The sequence below is a fragment of the Xyrauchen texanus genome, chromosome 4, assembly GCF_025860055.1.
Source record: "Xyrauchen texanus isolate HMW12.3.18 chromosome 4, RBS_HiC_50CHRs, whole genome shotgun sequence".
NCBI lineage: Eukaryota > Metazoa > Chordata > Actinopteri > Cypriniformes > Catostomidae > Xyrauchen > Xyrauchen texanus.
Genome location: NC_068279.1, coordinates 55,039,676 through 55,066,410, shown reverse-complemented (window position 1 = coordinate 55,066,410; position 26,735 = coordinate 55,039,676). Strand labels below are relative to the sequence as shown.

The 26,735-nt window shown below is 38.6% G+C and overlaps 1 protein-coding gene across 2 annotated transcripts in view; it reads left to right on the top strand.

The window, feature by feature from the left end:
* The window catches only part of LOC127637470 (BMP/retinoic acid-inducible neural-specific protein 1-like), a 190,324-nt gene that overhangs the window by 118,158 nt on the left and 45,431 nt on the right, over positions 1–26,735 (top strand). For both annotated transcript variants that reach the window (XM_052118562.1, XM_052118570.1), the window contains exon 5: positions 12,568–12,673. In XM_052118562.1, the coding sequence (XP_051974522.1) occupies positions 12,568–12,673 (106 nt within the window). The remainder of the gene's footprint in view (positions 1–12,567; positions 12,674–26,735) is intronic.

Sequence of the window (26,735 nt, the reverse complement as noted above, 5' to 3'; positions counted from 1 at the left end):
GCAACGTGGAAGTAATCTATAGCAAGTTTAACACGTGAAACTGCCAAAGACTGACAAAATTCAGCGTGGAAGTAATGATTTATTTATTTTAGAATACAGTATTCTGTTTATTTTCTGATTGTCTTGCTTTAAAAAAATAATGCACATCTGGGGATCTTGTTGTACCATGATAGTTTGTGCTGAGTCATTAACGCTAATAATATTTAGAAATCCCGTACATTTAAGGGTTAAGGTTGATATTGTGATAGTTAATACTGACAATGAACAATACTTATGCTGGCTTTATTAATTCTAATAAATGTTAATTTCTGCATATGCCAATAAATGTTTAGTACATTAAACTTTGTATATTAGCATTAGTTAAATATTATGAACTAACAATGAACAATAGTTTATTTGCAAATGAACAATAACCAATATTAATATATTGTAAAAAGTGTGCAATCAAGCCACCTCAGTTCATAAGTGTTTATTGTAAGTGCATGATACCTAGACAACTGTGTATGCTCAAGTAAAGTAAAAAGTCTGTGTGTGTCGGCATGTCACATGGTAGAGTCCTGCATTCAGGAAGAGGCTGAGTCTCTCTCTCACACACACACACACACAGAATGTGCATGTTGAAATGACAGCATGTAATCATTGTAAATCCTGTGGATTGGGCACTCAGTTCTTATTGGCACATAGATGCGGCCACATGTTTGTTTGTGTGTGTGTTTGTTTATTTGAGTGTTGTAAACGAGTGTCTGTGGGACTGTGTACATGCTAATTAGTATTCTTTATAGATTAGTTGTAAAGCCTTTTAGACACACACACACAAACACACACTCATACACACTCACACACACACACACACACACACACACACACACACACACTCACATACACACACTCATACATACACACACACTCATACACACACACACACACACAGATATCTGTCAATATCAAATTATATTTTGAAAAAGAAAGATATAAAGAAAGTCTATGTTTAGGCATGTTCCAGGTTCAAAACAGTTTTTGTGGCATAATATATATATTATAATAATATATATAATATATGATTATACATAATATATAATATACATAATAATATATGACATAATATATTACCACCAAAAAGCATTTTTTTTTTTTAATGAATTAATAAATAAATAAAATCTCTTGTTTATTAAAAAAATAAATACAAATAAAATGTTTTTACAGTAATACACATTGGAAGTAAATGCTAGATTACAACCGGTGTAAGGTTTTCATGACAACCAGATGTAAAAGTGGATATAACTTTCCACATAAGGTTAGTAGGTGATTTTATCAGAGTAAAATCATGACAACATTGTTTACGTCTTGTGGCTATACTTTTGAAACAATTTTAACATTTAAGGATTGACCCCATTCACTTCCATTGTAAGTGGCTCATAGTTACAGCGATTTTTGCTGCATTCTCTTTTTTAAATCAATCAAGGGATTCTCCATTTTTTTTAATAATCAAAATTATGCAACAAATTGCACTAGGTTAATTTCGATTTTCAGCAGTATGACCTGGGCAGTTGTTGTCAGGATCTGTTAGATTCATCCCTCGGGTTTTAAAGCTATTTATAACTAATCTTAACCCAAACTGGAAACACTTTATAAGAACTTACATCAATAAATCATTTACAAAGATTATGTAATGCTTAACAGATCATTAGTTTATGTATATTCATATTAGATTATGTGCTTGTTAATGTTTACTAATGAATGTAACTAACATTAACGCCATTAATGCCACACATTTACTGTTTGTTTGTTAATGTAAGCATACTTTAATATTTACATATCTTTACAAATCATTTATTAATAAATGGAAAGGTGTTCATTTTCCTACATTTCCATGTGAAATTTGACCTGGATTCACTCTTCTGGTTTTACAGCTAATTATAACTAATCCTACCCCTCAAAACACACACACACACACACACACACACACACACACACACACACACACACACACACACACACACACATGTTGTGTTTCCATGTTTTATGGGGACTTTCCATAGACATAATGGTTTTTATACTGTACAAACTTTATATTCTATCCCCTAAACCTAACCCTACCCCTAAACCTAACCCTCACAGAAAACTTTCTGCATTTTTACATTTTCAAAAAACATAATTTAGTATGATTTATAAGCTGTTTTCCTCATGGGGACCGACAAAATGTCCCCACAAGGTCAAACATTTCGGGTTTTACTATCCTTATGGGGACATTTGGTCCCCACAAAGTGATAAATACACGCTCACACATACACACACACACACACACACACACACACACACAGTCATTGTGACAGCCTCATGTCGTGTTTCCTTCTCAGGAGGCATGACATCTGTGAAGTGTGTGTGTCTCTCTCACCTTGTCCTGCCGCAAGGGGACGTGCCACAGCTTCAGTGGTTATTTGGGGGCTTGTAGCAGACAAATGAACAGCGAGATGGTTTGAAAATGGCCTCGCAGCAGTGGCTTTGCTATATCTGTAGTGTGAGCACAACCGTAGAGCGCTGTGCAATTTAATCAAAGAGAAGACGTCCTGTCACTGCTGTGCGGCCTTCCATAACGGCCCTTATATTTTAACATCTCTCTGTGGAATCAAGCCGTCACAGTCCATAAATCTTCTTCGGAGGGAAATCTTTAAGATAAGTTCCAAACCGATATGAGTTTCTTTATTTTGTGGAACACAAAAGGTAAAGTGAAAAAGTCATTTTATAGCTTTGAGCATCAAACACACTGATGCTATACATGAAGTCATTCGTGTATAGTCTTCGACAATCATTGTTTGAAATTTGGTCCTTAAAGAGCCTGTCATGCCAGGTTTGACGTCAGTGATGATCATTCACGATACATTTGAGAACTAACCATGCTTGATGTCATAACGTCAAACCTGGTGCAATCTTGATGTGCTACATTTGAATGTACGTCAACACACATGAGATTGAAGAGCAACGGAGAAGACTTTCAGCAAATATCTTTTCAATTTTAGGCTGGTCCTCATACATATATGGGATGACTTCAATAGACTGGAGATGTAATGCACGAGTCATATGGACTACTGTTATGATTCTTCTATAGGGTTATACTGTTCGTTTTGGAGCTCGACCATCGAGCGCCCATCACCATTCAGTCGCATTATATGGAAATAGACAAAATGCCCCAGAATGAAAAAGAATGCAAATACAATATTGTAACAATTAAGAAGGTAAGGAGGACTCAAACATGCAGAAAAGCTTCGTACATCTCTCTCCCGTCTGCTGCTGTCTCTTAAATACTCCCGCCTCCCCTCGCTGGAACGCAAGGCAGGTGTGACGCGCAGATGGAAGTCATTCGCCACTTATCTCCCCGGCCTCGCTCTGCCCGGATGCCGCTTGGCTCCGCCCTGATCACCACAAATATGTTATTATAATACTACATATAATATACTTTATAAACTATATATTGTATTATATTCAACAGATATCATATACAGTATATATTAGTATGTATTCTTACGTAAAGCTCAACACAGAAATGCCTATACTCTAAAATGTACAAAACTGAGGAATTGACGGCATCTATTATGCAATTCATTTTACAGTATATATTAACAACGACATCTTACAGACTACAAATGTTTATGAATATAAATATAATGGGTCATGCTATATATATATATATATATATATATATATATATATATATATATATATATATATATATATATATATATATATATGATTTTGAAATATTTCACATTTTTAGAGCTGACAATACCTCCATATTGTAAATTTCAGTGTCTATTTAAAGTGTAAATGCTACATATATATATTAGGGCTGTCAATTGATAAAAAAAATGTATTGAATTAATTACATTGTGTCCCGATTAATTAATCGCGATTAATCGCATATACAAATATTTGCTGAGAAAGCCCCTCATATAACAATAATTCAATATATAATGATTATACATATTTATATCAATATATAATTATACATAGTTATCTTTAAATATAAAAAAAATTATATATATATCAAATTAAAAATATTCAGATAATTAAAATGCATTACATTCTTGTGTCAGAAGGGTTAATCATTGATAAAACAATATAACAGCAGCTTTAGAATACAATGTATTGTTTATTACCATATTATTGATCATAAGTCAATCATTGTCACACAGTTCACAGCAATCCATTACACAAGTGAATTTGTCAATCAGTTGAGATTTATTATTAGGGCTTGTTTAAGGACACGTCAATGTACACCTGCATTAGACATGCTTGTGTAGCGTCTCAGGTGTGTTGCATCATAAACATAAAATGTTTAGTTCACTGTTTCAAGTTAAATATAGTTTAATACTCAGTCTTTAAACACATCTTGAGATCCCTTAGATCGCATTTGCGCCCCTTCAAGTGTTTTGAAATCAAGAATGTGATGCATGTTTGTGCTGCTGAAGTGTTTTCTTCACTGTATAAACTGTGCGTTACCATACAGCTGAAATTTCACTTACTGCCCTCTGGAGTAAACAGGTGGTACTGCAAGCTTGCATTTCTCAGGAATCTTCCTTATGGTCCGGGGGCAGTACGATTAATTGCGTACATTTTTTTAACGCATTATTTTTTGTAAAATTAATCGCACTGAATTAACGCATTAATTCGACAGCACTAAAATATACATATGAATATTAATGAGACGGAATACTTTTATACTTTATGTGATGCGTGTTTGTGTGTGTTGCAGGTATATTTGATATACTTTGTACAATATGTTACTAGTTGAAATGCAATACTGTGTGTTCTTATTTACACATTGGTGCAAACAGAATCTTGCACTTTTTACACTTAGCAGCTACTGTTCTTAACACATAATGCAAATTGCATCTGCCAATATGCATTAACATGTGAACCTGTGAATTGTACACAGTGAAAAATGGACTGCTGTGTTTTTCTGTCGTATCAGATTAAATTTCATGTCCTGCTTTTGTTTGGCTACTCAAGAAAAGCTGAAAATAACATAATAAGAAATATACAGTATATGCTTCATATCCTGCAGGGGAAGATGACACAATTTATTCTGCCAAGAGTTGCAAGGCTATATTCCTGTCCGATATTATTTTCCAATAGAAGATAGTCAGCTGAGCATTTTAATAAGAAATGCACTTTTACAATCGGGTGTTTGGGGTGACAGAACACAGTTTGATCATTCGGGACGGAGGCGTGTGTTAGTGCCCCTCAAGGGCAACCTGTCTTCTCTGAATAGCTTTCAGCTGATTTATTCTTAAACTCCATATGCAAATGTGTGATGATGTAGCGAGTGTTTCAGAGGCATTTCAAATCTATGGGTTGGCCAAGATCTCATTTCAGCCGCCAACCAGAGCCACATTCACAGAGCAGGTGCTGTTAAAAAGGACAGACGTCTCTTGACATGCAGAGGTTTAGTACTGATGTGTCATTATACAGAAGAGCTGTGGTTGGCAGCCTGCAAGCGTGCTAGTTTATGTTTGTGCATGGAGTGTGTAGTACACAGTACTGTGTGCTGATGACAGCCCGATGATAACAATGCAAGATGAACATGTGCTAATGTTTCGTGCATTGATATTGATATTTTAGGGTAACTCACTAAGATTTTTGAATTCTAAAATTATCATTATTATTATTATTATTATTTCACATAAAATACATGACCAAATCTAATGGTGAGGAATGGGTTTCCTGTTTCCTGTTAGTTCTGCCTCTCGTTTGAGCTGTCTGTACACAAAAAAATGCTAAAATATATGAAGACATCATTGGGCTCTTGAGTAGCTCAGGTTCACCACTCTTCACTTTCAACAGCTCAAAATAGACCTTCATAACGGGGCTGGCAGGTGACAGGCATAAGAAGAAACTGTCCCATGATGCTCTGCTTCATCACAGCTCTCTCCAGATGAGCCGCTAATCTTCCCATAATACAAAACAATCACAACAATTGTGTTTCTGAAGATATTAAAGTGAATACATGACAAATGCACAAACTACATAAACACAAACACATTCGAATAAATGCACGTTTACTACACGTATCACACGTGCATGAGTTAAAATCAGTTTTCCTGTTGTTCACAGTAGATATTTACATGCATGTGAGTGCGTGTGTGTGTGTGTGTGTTGATTCTGTGCGTGCTGGAATGAGCATCATGCGGCTTTTCAACATTTGTTTCTAATCCCAAAAATCTCTGTCTTCATTAGACACGGGGGCTTTGATTTGGTTTTATACTCTGATAATCTGTGCTTTAATCCAGTTGATCATGTGTGTTTGTGTGTGTGTCCTGTAGCTTTGGATTCAAAAGATTATGTCCTTTTCATGTCAAGAGATTTGTGTGGCAGGGATCATACAGGAATTTTAAAGGAATAGTTCACTGGGAAATGAAAATTCTGTCATCATTAACTCTCACTCATGCTGGTTCAAACTGTATGAGGTATGTTGTTTTGGAACCCTGTAATCCTTTCGTTAAAGGTGCAGTCTGTCATTTTTTCCACATTTAAGAGTTTTGCTCCTAAAAGAAATGAATTTTGAAACATAAAGTAATTTTGAAACATATCTATAAAATCATGAGAACTCACATGAGATTAGGAAAGTTGTTTTATTCTACATGGGGCAGGGGCGCCCTCATGGGGGCTGGCATTTTAGAATCGCATAACCAGTTGAATACTACTGGTTTAATCTCATTAACCGTCTTGTTATTGGACACTTTCAGTCTTGGATTAAATAAATCGTGGCTGATTGTGAATAGTGAATTTCTACAATGGCATCTGTAACTGAAAACTCTTGATTATAAATGAAGCTGCATCCACACCACTAGGTGTCAATCTAAGTCCAAGATGACAAGAGCAAAACGTTACATTAATGAACCTCTTTATAAACCCTTTACAAAAGGAAACATTAATGTAAAGTGTTACCATTCAGGGGCGGAGCCAGGAGTTTTTCAAAGGGGTGGCCAAGCAGGGGCAAGCGATCAGGCTGTGGTGGCACAGAAATGATTGGGCAGCATTTAAATATTGCCAGACTGTGTGTGTGTGTGTGACGGAGAGGTTTGGCGACCTTGGTGTGCGCACATGTTAAGTTTGTACATTTGTACAGAGATGATTTCACCTCTAAAGAACTCAAATTAAAAAGGAACCAAAATAATGACTAAAACCGCAATTGCGAGTGGGGTGGCCACCCCCTAGCTCTGCCACTGTTACCATTCTTTCCTTTGAGGAAAAAATGGATGTTTTGAAGAATTCTCAAGATGGTCTTTTCTATACATTGAAAGTGAAGCTTTTGGGTAAACTGCCCCTTTAAGTGTCAAATATAGTGTGATTACTCATACATACATTCTCCTGTGTTATTGTAATAGGAACAAACGGTGATTTCTGATGATTTATTGCGGTACACTGTGACATTACCTGTATCTTATGTTGTGTTCACCGGCCCACAGACACTTAAGTACAAAGGTCAGCTGCAGTGTCATTGCAAATGAGGTCTCACAGCGTCTGCGTGTAAAAAAAGGTTATTTATTTTAATGTGCTTGTTTGTTTTAGAGCACATATATTTTATTTAGGTCAAAGCTGTTGTAGTTGAAGCTCGACTGGCTGTGTAAAGACGAGAACACAAAAAGAACATCCACATTTTTAATTGGGTCTTTGATGAACATGTGAACTCAATATTGACTCTTCAGGACAAACATTAATTAAAGAGGCAATCAAAGAAAAATCCACCTGTATCGTGAACGCTCGTGATGAATTAAAGGTAGAATCACTTTTGACGTGATTTTATAAAGCAAGGCTAGCATCAGTTTTAGCATACTATTGCTTATACTTATTCTGCCCTGCAAAGGCATAACACAGTAACTACTTTTATGTCAAAATTGTTGTCAAAATGTCGTTTATATTTAGTCAAGATGCATTCATGTCATATTCAATTTGAGTCCATTTTAGCCTGACTAAAATGCAATATTAATAATAATAATAAAAAAAAAAATAGTTTTCAATAATGGGGAAAATTAAAAAAACGTGTCACTCAAAAATACAAACTTTAACCAAATATTCATGTTTTGAAAAAGTGTAAATATTTAAATGTTTTTATGAACATAAGATTTAAATTTAAGTCATAACCTATAGAGCATATACACATTGAAACCATAAACTCAAGATGGCGCCGACTATGGCTGCTGCGTTGCGAGCTCCGTTACAACACTGCGGTTTATTGTTTGTTTTGTTTACAGTTCTTTGTTTTTTTTGTCTTGGATGTTGTCTGCCTTATTGTTTACGACAGACAAACGCTTTTGGACATTAGTTCTACAATCACACATCGAAAACCGGACTTCAAATTCTTTAATGCCGACCCGCTGTTTACAAACACGCCGGCGGAGCCCTTTGTCTGTGCTGCTCAGCCGCGGAAACGCAGAAGGAAAAGAGGAAAACGAGCCGGCGTTCTCATCAGTGTAAGACGTCGTGCAAATCGACCCCCGCTACCCAGTATACTACTGGCAAATGTTCAGTCTCTGGACAACAAACTCTGCGAGCTGAGAGCGCGGATCTCTTTCCAACGAGAGACGAGGGACTGCTGCGTTATGTGCCTTGCAGAAACCTGGCTGTCTACGGAGATTCCAGACTCGGCCATCGAAATCACGGGCTTTTCCGTGCACCGAGCGGACAGAGCGAAAGACCTCTCTGGTAAAAGCAGAGGTGGTCGTGTATGTTTTATGATCAACAAATCATGGTGTGATCAGAGGAACGTACATTTCATCAAGTCTTTTTGCTCTCCTGATCTGGAATATCTCATGCTTCTGTGTCGACCATTCTGGCTGCCGAGGGAATTCACAGCGGTTATCATCACAGCTGTGTAGATCCCCCGCAAGCCGACACAGACCGGGCACTCAGGGAACTGTATGGGTGTATAAGTGAGCAGGAAACCGCGCACCCTGAGGCTGCGTTCATTGTTGCCGGGGACTTTAACAAAGCCAACTTCAAAGCAATCGCCCCAAAATACCACCAACACATAAAGTTCAACACACGAGGGGACCGGGTTTTGGATCATTGTTACTCTCCCTTCCGGAAGGCTACAAATCCCTCCCCGCCCCCATTTGGCAAATCGGACCATTCTTCCGTTCTGCTTCTGCCCGCTTACAGGCAGAAACTGAAACAGGAAGCACCCACCCTCAGAACGATCCAGTGCTGGTCGGACCAATCAGACTCTGCGCTACAAGACTGTTTTGATCACGCGGACTGGGAGATGTTCGGTCCGCCTCTGATGACGACATCGAGGTTTACGCTGACAGCGTAACGTGTTTCATCAGGAAGTGCGTAGAGGACGTTGTTCCGACCAAAACTATACTGGATATACCCCAACCAGAAACCATGGGTTAACGGCGATGTTACGCGGCACTCACTGCGCGGACCTCCGCTTTAATTCTCCTAACACGGAGGAGCGTAAACAAGCCAGTTATGCCCTCCGTAACACTATCAGTGCAGCTAAACGCCAGTACAGGCACAAGCTTGAAGGCCAGTTCAACACCACTGACTCCAGAAGTATGTGGCAGGGAATTAACACAATCACGGACTACAAGCGGAATAAAGTCTCCGCCATGAACACCGCTGCATCTCTCCCGGACGAACTTAATACATTTTATGCTCGTTTTGAGGACAGTAACACCGCCCTCGCGGAGAGTGCACTCGCGACTGACGCTACAGAGGTTGATTCACTCTCCGTCTCTGTTGTGGATGTAACCCGATCATTCCGACGGGTGAACATCCGTAAAGCCGCGGGTCCAGACGGCATTCCGGGCCGCGTCATCAGAGCGTCGCGCGAATCAACTGGCTGGTGTTTTTACGGACATTTTCAATCTGTCCCTCTCCCTGTCTGTAGTCCCCACATGCTTCAAAACATCAACCATTGTGCCTGTACCGAAGCAAGCTATAATCACATGCTTAAATGACTGCCGTCCTGTTGCTCTGACCCCCATCATCAGCAAATGCTTCGAGAGGTTAATCAGAGATCACATCTGCTCTGTTCTGCCCCCTCTTTGGACCCATTGCAGTTTGCCTACCGCAACAACCGCTCCACTGATGATGCCATTGCATCTACAATACACACTGCTCTCTCCCACCTGGAAAAAAGGAACACATATGTGAGAATGCTGTTTGCAGACTACAGCTCAGCATTCAACACCATAGTGCCCTCCAAGCTTGATGAGAAACTCCGGGCTCTGGGCTTAAACAGCTCGCTGTGCAGCTGGATCCTGGATTTCCTGTCAGGCAGACGTCAGGTGGTTAGAATGGGCAGCAACACCTCCTCATCACTGACCCTCAACACTGGAGCCCCGCAGGGCTGTGTTCTCAGCCCACTCCTGTATTCCCTGTACACACATGACTGTGTGGCAACACATAGCTCCAATGCCATCATTAAGTTTGCTGACGATACGACGGTGGTAGGTCTGATCACTGACAATGATGAAAGAGCCTACAGAGAGGAGGTGCACACTCTGACACGCTGGTGTCAGGAGCACAACCTCTCCCTCAACGTCAGTAAAACCAAGGAGCTTGTTGTGGACTTCAGGAAGAAAGAGGGAGAACACAGCCCCATCACCATCAATGGAGCACCGGTGGAGAGAGTCAGCAGCTTCAAGTTCCTCGGTGTCCACATTACTGAGGAACTCACATGGTCCGTCCACACTGAGGCCGTTGTGAAGAAGGCTCACCAGCGCCTCTTCTTCCTGAGACGGCTGAGGAAGTTTGGAATGAACCACCACATCCTCACACGGTTCTACACCAGCACTGTAGAGAGCATCCTGACTGGCTGCATCACCGCCTGGTACGGCAATAGCACCGCAGCACAACTGCAAAGCCCTGCAAAGGGTGGTGCGAACTGCCAGGAACATCATCGGAGGTGAGCTTCCCTCCCTCCAGGACATATACACCAGGCGGTGTGTGAAAAAAGCTCGGAGGATCATCAGAGACTCCAGTCACCCAAGTCATGGGCTGTTCTCACTGCTACCATCAGGCAGGCGGTATCGCAGCATCAGGACCCGCACCAGCCGACTACATGATAGCTTTTTCCCCAAGCAATCAGACTGTTGAACTCTTGATCTATCAGGATCAATAATTAGCACTGCACTTTATTCAGCTATAATCTCACACTGGACTGTCAACATATTCTCCTCAATACAACTGCTATATATATATATATACACATATTTATTTCATATACTCCCACTTATTGTATTGTATTGTATATTCTGTTCTATATTCTGCATTGTATATAATTATTGTGTTGTGTAAGTATGTGTACATCTGATTTGTAAATTGTTTTGTGTAAGTATGTGTACATCTGATTTGTAAATTGTTTTGTGTAAGTATGTTGTTTATTGTAATTGGTATATGTCTCGTCACTGTCATGACTGCTATGTTGCTCGGAACTGCACACAAGAATTTCACCTACTGTTGCACTTGTGTACATGGTAGTGTGACAATAAAGTGATTTGATTTGATTTGATCCTGACGTCTTGGGATTCTGGCACAGTTGTGGTCAAATTCCGGCTAAATGCTGGGGGGGACAGGATAAGTGTGGCTGAGTTTTGGCCTCTTTCTGGGGTGGATACGGCTTACATGCTGCAAGTGGCTTTTGGGCCAATGTCGGACCGTAATTCCATGCAGTGTGTGGGCCGAACTCACAGGTGGAATGCAGCCAAATTCAGGCCAAAATAATTTTGCTCTCTGGGTGTAATGCCAGCTATTAAAGAGCATGCCTCAATGTGAATTTATAATAGGATTCGCTTTTTAGCAGTTCCAGTGTTGTGAATCGCTTTAGGGACCGTTATGAATTTTCTGTTTTAGTCAGTTTAGGATATTTCATTACATGTTGCACGTTTTTCTTGGACTAGAGCATAACTTTGTTCAAGTTCACCTGTGTATTCCTTCATTATCTGTGCAGATATAAGTTGAAATATTACAGTTGTTTAGTTCTAGAAATAGCTGATAAATATCCTACACTATCTATGATGTGTGTCAGTGAGGTAATTAAAGGAATATTCTGGGTTTAATACAAGTTAAGCTCAATCAACAAAATTTGTGACATAATGTTGATTACCACAAAAATAAATTTTGACTCGTCCCTCCTTTTCTGTGTTCCAGTGTGACACTTCCATTGGAAGTCAATGGGGTTTAATCTGTAAACATTAAAATACTCACTGTTTCAAAAGTATAGAAACAATAAATAAACAATATGTGTGTAAACATGGTTTTACTGTGATTAAATCATGCACTAACCGCATCTGTGGAAAGTTAGAAACAATTTTACAACTTTGTTGCCATGACGATGTGATGTCAGCAAACACTAAACCCAAAAATGACTGTAAAAATGACCATTTAAACAATCTTACTGCTCAAATAATACATGAGTTTTAGCAGAATAATTAATGTAAGTGCTTTTAGAAAATGATAAGCTTCACATTGACACTGTTGATTTCAGGAGCTCTTGCCGTTTTTTTGTGTATTATTCATCAGCCTTTGGTTTTCATGTGTTTTTCTGTCTGGGTTCAGGTGACGGAGACTCGGACCGGTCCGCTCGGCTGCAGTACGTATGATAACCTGGACTCGGTCAGTTCAGTTCTGCTCCAGAGCCCAGAAAGCAAGCTCCATTTGCAAGGTAAGTGACATCACTGTATTTTACTACAGTTTAACCTGTTTTACACATACTAAACCTACACTGACAAGTGTCTGATCCTCCCACAAAGCAAGTTCAAACAAAGCACAAGAGTGATATGGACTTCTTTTATGATATTTTAATAGACTAGAACATAATAAGGGCTCAGAAGTGGGCGCGTTAATTTTTCTGGGGGGTAAACTATTCCTTTGAAGGTTCGCAAAGACCCATAAACACAAAAGAGAATAGTTAGTTGCACAATAATGAAGATAAATTGACAGCAAAGGAGCGTTTGCATCACCCACTCACTGAATTGATCATGAATCCAGCTGCTCCATGTCAAATGAAACACCTCAAAACAAGTGCAGAAATTTCGATTTTTCTTTCCTTTTACTATTTACATCTGAAAAGATCATTATGTCATTTTAAGTCTGAAATATATTTGTAGACGCTGGTGTTTGCACGTCTGCTTTAGAAAAGAAATGGGTTCACAGCTGTGATGAGACGCATCTGGGAAAATGAATGCATGACACTTTTACTGGCTGATAATACTAAAGGTTACCGCTACAGGTGGGCGATATACAGTATCAAATAATTAATGGTTAAGTCATGATTATTTTGCTGGCAAGAAAGATTATTTTGCTGGTGCATATCACAATGGTTTTTATGTGCTTCTTATTTGACCATTAAGTTTCCTAAAGAGTGTGTCACTGGCCTAGTAAATTTCCTTCCTGTGGCTCAGTTGGTAGAGCAGGTCGGCCACTAATTGCAGGGTTGGTGGTTAGAATCCTGGCCCACACGACTCCACATGCCAAAGTGTCCTTGGGCAAGACACTGAACCCCAAGTTGCTCCCAATGGCAGGCTAGTAGTACCTTACATAGCAGCTCTTCCGCCATTGGTGTATGAATGTGTGTGTGTATGGCTAAATGAGACGCAGTCTAAATGAATACCGTTAAGGTTAAAAAGGCGCTATATAAGTGCAGACCATCTACCATCATTAGATTTAGGATAAGTTCAGTTCATTTCTGGTTCAAAATGGTTTCATTGAATCGGTTTGCATCATTAATTTCATCAGGCAGTTTCATTTTTAACTTCATGTCATCTATTATGTACAGAATTGTTTGACATTTCAAGGTATACAATAAACAAATCACTTGATTTGACAAAGTTCTACAGATTCGTGGCATACATTTTTGGGAAAAATCCAAGATTTTTGACGCTGTTACTAGCAAGAAAATGGGATGTCTTCAAGTGTATCTTTACAGTCCACATGTATAGTGTGTATATTCAGGGTAGGATGGAAGTCTATTTTTCCCACAAGCCTACACACGTTTCCACTTCTTTTCTGTCCATTTGGAACTGCCCATTAAGTTTTTTCTTTCTACTCAAGGCTATTATTGTCGTATCATTAATTTCAGATTTACCAACTGCTAAACTGCACAATAAAAGAAAATTGAGAAAGATCACTTGTTGGTCAGACAGCTCCTTCTTGTCTAACTGGGCGGTGCATTGTCAAAATAAGCAGCACAAACTCTCGCAACAGTGTCAGTACATGTTTGGTTGAACAGAAAACAGAAGAATTTAGCAGAAATGTGTGTCAACGTTCTAATCATACATTTCTGTCTATCCTAAAGTAAGAAATATTCATTGATTTCACAGACATGACAGACTATGCAGTTGTGCTCTTGGGCATCTAGTTAACTTTCTACACTAATATATATATATATATATATATATATATATATATATATATATATATATATATATATATATATATATATATATATATATATATTTACGTGTTTTGTATTTATCCCCTTTTGTCCCAATTTGGAATCCCCAATTCCCACTTCTTTAGTAGGTCCTTGTGGTGGTGCGGTTACTCACCACAATCTGGGTGGTGGAGGACAAGTCTCAGTTGCCGCTTCTGAGACCGACAATCAGCGCATCTGATCACGTGACTCGTTGTGCATGACACCGCGGAGACTCACAGCATGTGGAGACTCATGCTACTCTCCACGATCCACACACAACTCACCACACGCCCCATTGAGAGCGAGAACCACATTATAGTGACCACGAGGAGGTTACCCCATGTGACTATACCCTCCCTAGCAACCGGGCCAATTTGATTGCTTAGGAGACCTGTTTGGAGTTACTCAGCACACCCTGGATTCAAACTCATAAACTCCAGGGGTGACAATACTCGCTGAGATACACAGACCCCCCCCAGATTTACGCATTACATTTCCATCAAATGGAATTGAGTAATATTTAATCAAATAAAATAGAAAATAAATAAACATTAATTTTATTCATTTCATTTTGTTAAACATTTCACAAATTACATTTGATGAAAAGTTATTATGAAATTGAAATGCATAAATCATACAAAAATAGGCAAAAATTTTCACACACACAAAAAATATTTATATTTACATGCTTTAATTTCATAACATTAAACAAAAATAATTGAGTAATCTTTAATAAAATAATAAAAAAAAACTAAATATTGATTGATTGATTTTTAACATGACTCAGCGTGATTTTGTGTCCTTTGTTACATCCTGACTGCTTGAAGTTGAATAAATCCGTCCGATCACATTGAAACTATATGCTAATAATCAAAAGTCCACTGTTAGGCTATTGCTCATGGACTATTGCGTCATTTTGCGTGTTGTAATCCTGTGCTCATGAGGGGATGTTTTATGCAGCATAATGACATTCAGCATCAAAAGCGGTTACCTAGAGAAGACTTTCAGAGAGAATTTTGAAAATCACAAGGCCAGATAAAAGACGGATAAAGCCGGGTTGCTCACGGCTCGGGCCGATTCCTTTCATTACACAGCCACAAATGTGTTAGTGATACTTATAACAAGCATTCATGTTTCACATTACAACAAAAAATGTGAGAGAACCAAAGGGGAAACACGCATAAATAAGACCGACTTACTCAAATTAGACTACTGGGAGAGTTAAAGTAAAGCATGAATCACACCACTTGTAATTAGACACCAGTAATACACTTTCAACTAGTCAGACATCAAACTACATTAGAACTAGTGCTGTCAAAAGTACTGGTACTTCAGTACCAAGACGATACTAAAATAAAAAAGATCTAACGATACCAATGTTTCTGCAGTACTGGTAGTACTGAGAACCGACTCTATCCAGTACCAGCACACAGTATGACTCGCACACGACTGCTTTAAAATGCTAATTTTGCGCATATGCTCTGTTACTCCTTTGTCACTGAAATGGACAATTAATCAAACTAAAATCGTGACATGTCCTAGTGTGATTTATTAAACAACTAAAGGTGGCCATCTTTGTGTGGAAGAGCTGTGTACTTTGAAAGAATGTATAAATCCGACCGCACAAACATATTGAGAATCATTCACGTTGTATCAGATGACAGAGCAGAGCACTATTATACTGTGAAGCATGCAGCACATGTAAACTACATATTTATATAATGAAATCACAGCATTTGCGCTTTAATCTCATCTAAACGTTATTTGTATAGCATTTAAAACAACAGAGTTGACTAAAGTGCTTCACTGTAATACAATTTCAAACATAACATTTAAAAATGATCATATACACAAACACCAGTAATCTAAAACACAAAATACAAACGCTCCAAAACTATGTCCTACATTTCATTTGTCAGACTCAAAGGCCAGTGTAAAGAGATTAGATTTCAGATGTGACTGAAAAAAAAGTCTCCGTGTCGCTAATTGTTTATCCGGATAATGAAGCTTCCAGCAAAAAACACACATCATAATAAAAGCACGTTTCAAAATATAAGACAGAGACCTGAAATTGAAGAAATTGTGACAGAAATATATTACAACTGTATAGTAAAATGTAATATTCACAGTAATGATAATAATATTAAATAATAATTAAGCAATATATCATAAGCAAGATATTTGAATATTTGATTGAATAAAAGTTTGGCCCCAAAAAAATGCAATGATTTGTTGAAAAGTTCTATTTTCTCTTGTTGGAAGTTTTAAGAATGAATTGATTAGACATTATTTTGGTGATGAAATTAAATTAAACTAAAACATGGAGTTCTGGAAAATAATAATAATAATAATAATAATAATAATAAAAAGGAAAACATGATTTGGTAAAGAATAAAACATACTTTTAAAAACACTTAAGCAACGCATCCTTGATTGAGAAACACTTTATTTATTATTTAAATTGAATGTAACTTTTTATATAGGTTAAACGTGTGTGTTCAGTAGCACATTGTCATATTAGCATTGTCTTATGCTGTGGTACCAAAATTGGTATCGAGAACAGTGAATTTTCATTGGTATTGAGACCGACTACTGAAATTTTGGTACCATGACAACACTAATTAGAACTGACAAATCCAAAGTCAGCATCGGTACAATTGAGTAGATCCTGCTACAACTAGGGATGGGCAATCCTTTTTTTACCCTTTTGATGATATTGAAGATGATAAACTTTTAAAACATTTCAGAGCAAATCTATCTTTTCTTTTATTCAATCAGAGGAAGTATATTTTAACCAGTAATCTATTGTTACCTTTTGACGATGTTATATGTATATATATATATATATATATATATATATATATATATATATATATATATATATATATATATATTGTATACATATACATAAATTAGGTCTGTATTGATTGATATATATTAGGGGTGTGCAGCAAAGCCATTATCTGTATCTGTATTTGAGAAAAAAAGAAGAAAAAAAAAAAAAAATGTGGGCGGGGCTTAAGCTGGAAGTGTGTCAAAGCTAAATGAAATGACCATTTATCTTATGTTACTCTATTACATTTATAGATTCTAAAAAATAAAATAGGCCTTGTATATGCCTGTTTATATTATTATTATTATTATTATTATTACGCTATTATTATTTAATTACAACTTAGATGAAGCTGAATTTGTTGACTACGACTGTGGAATGAAATGTTGTTAACTGTGGTTTCTTCTGCCATTACTATATGCTGAAACAGAATGTTCATTTATGTCTGTGCATCTATAACAACGTCATTCTGGAGGCTCATGATTGCAGTGAATATTACATACACTAAAAGGAATAAGAATTAATCAGTTTGGCCTACAATCAAGTGAAAGTCTTTCAGGAATATTTACAATAAACTTGAGGTTGATTTCTGCATAAATATTTAAATTATAATGTGGAGGACATAATTATTTAGTTAAATTACTCGTGCAGAATTAGCTAAATCTAGTAGAATAAATGGCAAGAGTGAGCCTTTCTAGTTTTTCCAGAAGTGAATAGTGGGAAAACAATAATAATTATTATTATTTCATTAGATTTATTTCATTTAATTTATCTAGCGCCTATCCAGAGCTCAAGGACACTAACCTTCTCATATTTAGCACAGTTAAAAAGGAAAACAATAAAAATAGAGCACATTTCATTTTTCTTGTATCACATGGGCAGGAATATTCTGAATAGAATAATATCTTAAAACCAGATAATTACCTTGATCGCTGGTGTGGATAAAAAAATGGTCAACTTTAATGATCTCCGCTGTGATAATCATTACTTCAGGTCAGGAATTTAACATTGTGCTCAGGTTGGTTTATAAATGAATATATGGGAATTATTACTTAAGAGTCACGGAATATATTAACATACTGTAGACATTTCAAGAAGTGGAAAAAGTATATTATTTATCAGTTATTGTTACTCTCAACAAACTCGAAACATGCTCAATAAATGGAGATGGAAACGGTCGGGACAGCGCCCATCCGATTTGAAATCACACCCTGCACATTTTCATTCATAAGGTTTACACTTTAGCAAGCCAGACATTTTTTCAGTCTACTACTGTGGACTTCACACAGGGTAAAAGGTGTATATATATATATATATACCTACGTATATTTAATTTGTTAATTAGTTATTCATTTTGAAGTAATTATTTGTGCCTTTCTGAATATGGTATTTGGCTTTGGGCACATCTCTATTATCTATACCCTGACTCACTGAAATGGCCTTGGGTTAAAAGTGTGTTAAAATCAGTGGAAGCAATAGTAGAGATGGCAAGAGCTGCTTGAAGTCAAAAACTCCAATTTGATTGATGGACTTTATGCAATTTTAGTACGTCCCAAATGTGTGTATGCGGTCCTACAGCCTCAGACTGATCTCACAGTGAAATCGGAAACAGTAGGTTGACTTTTCTTTAGCTAAAATTGGTCTGTGCTTAACACAAATCAATAAACTGCCCCAAGTGGTCAAAACGGTAAGTGTCGTTGGGCGTATAGGCAAGTGTGAGCTCCATTTTCTGTGTGTAATGTCCAAGAGGGTTGCCAAAAGCAAATTTTGAAGCAAGTTGTTTTCAGCTGTGTCTTTAATTCAGTGAAGAGGAATGCATATAAACTGTACCCCCTAACTCAAACCCCAAACCTAAATCTAACCATCAGTTGAGAAAAAAATCTAACGTTAGAGGGGAAAATGCATCCTCAGAACAGCGCTCGACACTGATATGCAAACACGATTACACAAACACATTATCCGAATGCAACACTTCCGGCCATACCACAGAGGTAGGTAAACAATGAAGTCAATGTAAAAATGTCTGGTAGGAGATCCCGCTTGTCGATGAGTCTGCATAATGTGGCCGATCCTACTGGGAATCTCGGAACCAACAAGCAGACTTCCCATGTGATCATTGTGGTAGCGTTTGTGCTCCAGGCATGAATGACATCTCAAATCATGTGTCCTCCTAAGGAGAGGTGTGCTGTTACTTTACTAAAGATCTTCACTGGGATCTTTTTCACCAGAAGAATGATAAATGGCTGAAAAAATCCAGTTGACTTACATTGAAGGAGGGACTCGATTCATATCAACACACCAGAATATCATAGAGACTTGAAGGTGGGCTCTTTTGATCAACCACCAGGGCTGTTTTTTTATCTATAAGCGGTATAAGCACCTTAGGGCCCCCAAGCAACCAGGGGGGGCCACAAAGCAAGGCTTTAAAGAAATACCAAAATCTGCAAGAAAGATTTAGGCGTCTTTAGCTCTATAACTATAGGGGGCCCGTTGTGGCCAGAGTAGGAAGTGAGAATGTAATGGATGTACTTGAGGCTCCAAGTAGGATTTTGCTTAGGGCCCCATATGTTTAGAAACAGCTCTGCCACCCACACTACTCTACAGTAAATACAAAATAAATTAATTAAATATAATTTTTTGCTGTGATGTAACATGCTGCTCAAAAGAGCTATGGAAGATCTGAATGAAACTGCAAGCTGTTACATTTTTATTTTCAGTTTAGTTCCTTTTTTTTTCTTCAACAGAGACAAAAACACAGTCTTAGCAAAAGAACAGCTGTGGAAAATGATTATGTAGCTTTTCTGAGGACACTTGCAATATTTCTGTTCATCCACAAACTTTTACACTTTTAAAATCGCAGAGTCATTGTTCACATTATCATTGTGTTTAAGTGTTGTCCTCTGCTGTTTGACACTTCAGATATGTTCGGTATGAATTACTAGCTTGTGATACTAATGATTATTCTAGATAAATGTTTCAAGATTTCTAACAGTAGTATGTTACACTGTTGTCACATGATCTCGTCACATTGCGTGTTTAATTCAGTGAGCGGCTTTTAGATATAACCTACATTTTATTAACCTGCTGGTGCAAAAATATATTTTTATTCTGTAAAGTACTGACAACATTTCTCAAATTCCCAATAAAAATATTGTCATTTAGAGCATTTATTTGCAGAAAATGACAACTGGTGTTTTCATACCTCGACAAAAAATGTCACTATTGACGAATCCCCGACGACTCTGCCTGGACTTTCACAACAAAAAGAGTACACGCGAGAATTGATACGAGATACGAAAACAAGTGCATGATCATATGTTAAGCATTTCAGAATATGATGTGTATGTTTTTAATCACCTAAAGACATTGTGTATTTTATTAGTTACAATATGAAAAAGTGCCTCCTACTGAAAAATCGATCTATTTGCTTACTTGACTGTCCAAGAGAATTGGCAATTTCTCTCCAACTCTTCTCTTTCTCCACCCGGTTGTGCTACAGTTCAGATGAAACATCAAATAGGCACTGGTGCTCCAGCCAATTTTCCACTAATCTTTCCTCCATTTCTTCGGTCCAATGAGACTTTCTTGATACCGCAGCTGCTAGTTGATGTTCTGTTGCAGGTACATCAGGACTCCTCCCACTGAACCTTCCCGTGCCCCGTTTCTTGCTCTCTCATTGGCTGTAGGTCAACACTGCAGTTGTATTCAGTCGAAACATATTTCACACTGCACGATTTGCAGTCGCAAACATGTCAAGATATTTAATGTTCTAGATATCTCGCTGACATCGGGCGATGCATCAGAGCTTCTCTCAAATTGCGTCTTTGATCATTCATACATTGCGATCGACGCTTAAAGGAGCGAGCTCTGATTTGCTTATGATTTCGTGCTTTTGTCGGCGATCTTCACAAAACTGTCACCGATTGAAAATCGGACCTAAAATCATGTAGTGTAAACTCTGCATTAGGAATAGTTCAAAAATCTATATTTGCTGGAATAACCCTGATTTCCAATCACAGCTTTCATGCATCTTAGCATGCTCTCTACCATCCATTTATATTACTGTTGGGTGACTTGTTACAGTCAGAGGAAGAGGACAACAGAAGTGCAGATTTATTAAGGGATACAAACAAACACAGGTATATACGGAGAACAGAACTGGATATCAAAAACAAAGGTGAAGTCAAACAAACTAATAACTTAACTCAAATGCAGGAGATATTCTTCAGAAAAGTCACAAGGATGAATACTACACATGTGAGGAGTCCAAATGAGACAGGCATGGGAGTTTGGGGTGAATATTTAAAGTGTCTTTGATGAGGTGGTTGGAGATCAGGTGAGTGTAATCAGTCGATAGAGTTGAAGCGGGGATGAGAGTGAGCGGAGACAGACGAGGGGCCTGACAATGCCACTACTGGAACAAAAATTGAAGCATCATTCTTGTGGTCATCCATCTTCCTCTTGACACATTCCAGAGGTTTTCAATGGGGTTCAGGTCTGGGGTCTTGATCTGGTGGTCCTCCATCCACAAATGTGTGGCATGGAGCATTGTTCTGCTGGAAAAATCCAATCCTCAGAGTTAGGGAACATTGTCAGAGCAGAAGGAAGCAAGTTTTCTCCCAGGATAATCTTGTACGTGGCTTTATTCATGGATCCTTCACAATGACGAAGCCCTGCTGAAGCCAGATCATCACCGATATTTCCGGAGCTGTATATAAATATATATATATATATATATTTAAACAATATCACATGAGCAAGTGTGCAATTATTGATTTGGCCGCAGGCAGAGTGCCATCGATCACAGCAGTGCTGATTTAGGGCCATATAGCATGATTGCGAGTGTGTTATTGCTTATATACAACAGTTCAATGAACAAGTAAAAACAAAATTAGGAGTATGGTCATAAAAACGCATTTGTGCATGGAATTACTTCATTACGTGGTAGATCAGAATCTACTGTTGCTGGTTCAAAACAAATTAGGCATCCAAGCCTCAGTTAGTAATTCAAAAATGTCACTTCAGAAATAGTATCATGGCTTGTGCTGTTTTCGAACAAGTTATTGGATAAATAAGGATGGATGGATGTCTGTGTGTGTTAAAGTGAGTGAGAGAGAGAGAGAGAGAGAGTGTAAAATCACTTGTTGCCACTCCCAAGCAGAGATGCTGTCAGCTTTCTGAAGATCAGCTTTCTCATCGGAAAAATAGCATCCAAGCGGGGCATTTCTCCCTATTTCACAGTAGCCGGTGCGCAAGAGTCGATCAATATAGAAACCGCAATGTCCTCCAGCATTTTAAACAGCACCCATTGTGTAATTAATCAGTCTGTTGTGTCCCTCAGCTGTGATGAGCCATAAAGCTGAAGTTGTTCATTGAAAGCCATTTAAAACTATTTCCTAGCACTTTTTCCTGGCTTTATTAGTGTAGTAGTAATACGAGCAATCCCAAAGATCTGTTTTATAGACACTGGCTGACGCGGATTCACTTCACATCACCAACTGGCTCATATTACACACAAAAATTATCATTTGCCACCACCTGCTGGCTAACATATTATAAAGAAGTCAATGGAAAGGAGGAGGCGAGAACCGGCTTGGCAATATAAATAATATTTTAATGAATAACTTAAACCAAAAGACAAACACACACATGACGGACATGTCTGTAAACTATCTCTCTCTCCCGCACAATCCTCCGCAATCGGCCTTTATCCCTTTCGTAGGCTTGATTAGCTTGATAAGGGACAGGGTGTGTATGATCACGACCAGGCCCCGCCCTCCGCCCTGCCACACATATGTAATGTAAAAAAGAAGCACTTAACACATATGCACTGCTCTTACACTTTAGTTTAGAATGGCACAAACATAAGCTGAGTGATACAGATACAGTGAAGCATAGGAGTGCTGATGGTATCAGACTCATGGAACGTCTCTCGTCCTATCAGATTCGACGACCGGAACTGTTGTATATATGAAAACGCTCCATATATCTCTCTCTCCTCTCTCTCTCTCTCTCTCTCTCTCTCTCTCTCTCTCACACACACACACACACACACACACACACACACACATACTTGTTTCTCCAATAACTTGTTAGAAACAGCCCAAGCTGTGATTTTAGTTCTAAAGTGACATTTTTGAATTACTAACGAAGGCTTTCGAATTGATTTGTTCATTGAACTGTTGTATATAAGTAATATCACACTCACAATCGTGCTATATGGCTCTAAATCAGCACTGCTACGGCACTCAGCCTGCGGCCAAATCACAGGAGTGCTGATGTAGGGTCATATCGTACTCTTGCTCATGTGATAGCGCTTAAATATATATATATATATATATATGTATTCATTAGACTGATCATCAAACAAGCAGAGGTATAAAGCAATATTTTAAATATACAGTCTGTGAAGCCAGTATGACTAAAGTATAAATTGGAAAATGTGAATGGTGTGATATCAAGTTCAAATGAGATCTTTCAGTCTCCATTTATTGTGCACAACTCAGAAATCTGAGCTTGTCAAGAGTAACATTAACTAAGATACTATATCTTGTACATTTTCCACTTTTTGAAATGTTAATATTTCAACCTTTTTGAGCAACACATACAAGAACATGCTTCTATATATCAGTCACTCCTCAAGCAGGCAGCACACAGTGTTTGTAAGGTGTGGAAGATGTTAGGTTTCATATCATTATGAGCTATATGGTGAATATCACAATGATTTTAATGCACTTTTTGTTTGGACACTTGCAATGACTTCTTAAAGGGTGAATCATTAGACTTGTGATGATCATTTATCATAACATCAATATCGTAATATGGTCATGTGTGAGTATTAAACCACAAAAGGCTAAAAGTAATTAATAACCTACATGGTTTTTGTGTGCTTCAGAGTGAGCGAGGAGAAGGGTTAGGTGAAGGTGTTAGTTAGGGTTAGGTGAAGGTGTACATGTTAACATAACATTGATTTCTATCCTTTAATTGACACAGGCAACATGTAATCTCACAAGCTGGTAAATAACATTTTGATTGTCGACTGTTTGTTTGTTGTGTCAGTTTGCCTCTGAATTAGATCCCGGGTCTCCCGTGCCATAGTTCATTTTATACCCACTGTACTATCTGGGTCTTGGTATTGTTGGAGGCTCAGGGCTTGTTGAGTGTGAATTTCAGGCTGTTATATGTCTATAAATGTAACTGTCAATCTTTAAGCCTGTCCATCTCATGTGACGCCCTATGTGGTTCTTAGGGATTTGTCTCTTCACCATTGGTGGCATAGCCTGAGCTCCTATCAATGTAATTTTGGGATCAATAAAATTATTATTTTAAATCTAGAGAACATAATAGAACAAGGGTTAAAACCAGGGTTCAAAAGTACAAAAACTAAAGACCCACTTCAAAACAGGGTTAAATTTAATGGATGGTGATCAGGGCTAAAATTCAGGATCAATTGGGGTTAAATTAGGTCTGTGTTTGGTTTAGGGTTCAAAAAAATCAAAAAATCAAATCAAATCACTTTATTGTCACACTACCATGTACACAAGTGCAACAGTAGGTGAAATTCTTGTGTGCAGTTCCGAGCAACATAGCAGTCATGACAGTGACGAGACATATACCAATTACAATAAACAACATACTTACACAAAACAATTTACATATCAAATGTACACATACTTACACAAAACAATTTACAAATCAGATGTACACATACTTACACAACACAATAATTATATACAATGCAGAATATAGAACAGAATATACAATACAATACAATAAGTGGGAGTATATGAAATATATATGTGTATATATATATATATATATATAGCAGTTGTATTGAGGAGAATATGTTGACAGTCCAGTGTGAGATTATAGATTAATAAAGTGCAGTGCTAATTATTGATCCTGATAGATCAAGAGTTCAACAGTCTGATTGCTTGGGGAAAAAGCTATCATGTAGTCGGCTGGTGCGGGTCCTGATGCTGCGATACCGCCTGCCTGATGGTAGCAGTGAGAACAGCCCATGACTTGGGTGACTGGAGTCTCTGATGATCCTCCGAGCTTTTTCACACACCGCCTGGTGTATATGTCCTGGAGGGAGGGAAGCTCACCTCCGATGATGTTCCTGGCAGTTCGCACCACCCTTTGCAGGGCTTTGCAGTTGTGCTGCGGTGCTATTGCCGTACCAGGCGGTGATGCAGCCAGTCAGGATGCTCTCTACAGTGCTGGTGTAGAACCGTGTGAGGATGTGGTGGTTCATTCCAAACTTCCTCAGCCGTCTCAGGAAGAAGAGGCGCTGGTGAGCCTTCTTCACAACGGCCTCAGTGTGGACGGACCATGTGAGTTCCTCAGTAATGTGGACACCGAGGAACTTGAAGCTGCTGACTCTCTCCACCGGTGCTCCATTGATGGTGATGGGGCTGTGTTCTCCGTCTTTCTTCCTGAAGTCCACAACAAGCTCCTTGGTTTTACTGACGTTGAGGGAGAGGTTGTGCTCCTGACACCAGCGTGTCAGAGTGTGCACCTCCTCTCTGTAGGCTCTTTCATCATTGTCAGTGATCAGACCTACCACCGTCGTATCGTCAGCAAACTTAATGATGGCATTGGAGCTATGTGTTGCCACACAGTCATGTGTGTACAGGGAATACAGGAGTGGGCTGAGAACACAGCCCTGCGGGGCTCCAGTGTTGAGGGTCAGTGATGAGGAGGTGTTGCTGCCCATTCTAACCACCTGACGTCTGCCTGACAGGAAATCCAGGATCCAGCTGCACAGCGAGCTGTTTAAGCCCAGAGCCCGGAGTTTCTCATCAAGCTTGGAGGGCACTATGGTGTTGAATGCTGAGCTGTAGTCTACAAACAGCATTCTCACATATGTGTTCCTTTTTCCAGGTGGGAGAGAGCAGTGTGTATTGTAGATGCAATGGCATCATCAGTGGAGCGGTTGTTGCGGTAGGCAAACTGCAATGGGTCCAAAGAGGGGGCAGAACAGAGCAGATGTGATCTCTGATTAACCTCTCGAAGCATTTGCTGATGATGGGGTCAGAGCAACAGGACGCCAGTCATTTAAGCATGTGATTATAGCTTGCTTCGGTACAGGCACAATGGTTGATGTTTTGAAGCATGTGGGGACTACAGACAGGGAGAGGGACAGATTGAAAATGTCCGTAAAAACACCAGCCAGTTGATTCGCGCACGCTCTGATGACGCGGCCCGAATGCCGTCTGGACCCGCGGCTTTACGGATGTTCACCCGTCGGAATGATCGGGTTACATCCACAACAGAGACGGAGAGTGAATCAACCTCTGTAGCGTCAGCAGCGAGTGCTCTCTCCGCGAGGGCGGTGTTACTGTCCTCAAAACGAGCATAAAATGTATTAAGTTCGTCCGGGAGAGATGCAGCGGTGTTCATGGCGGAGACTTTATTCCGCTTGTAGTCCGTGATTGTGTTAATTCCCTGCCACATACTTCTAGAGTCAGTGGT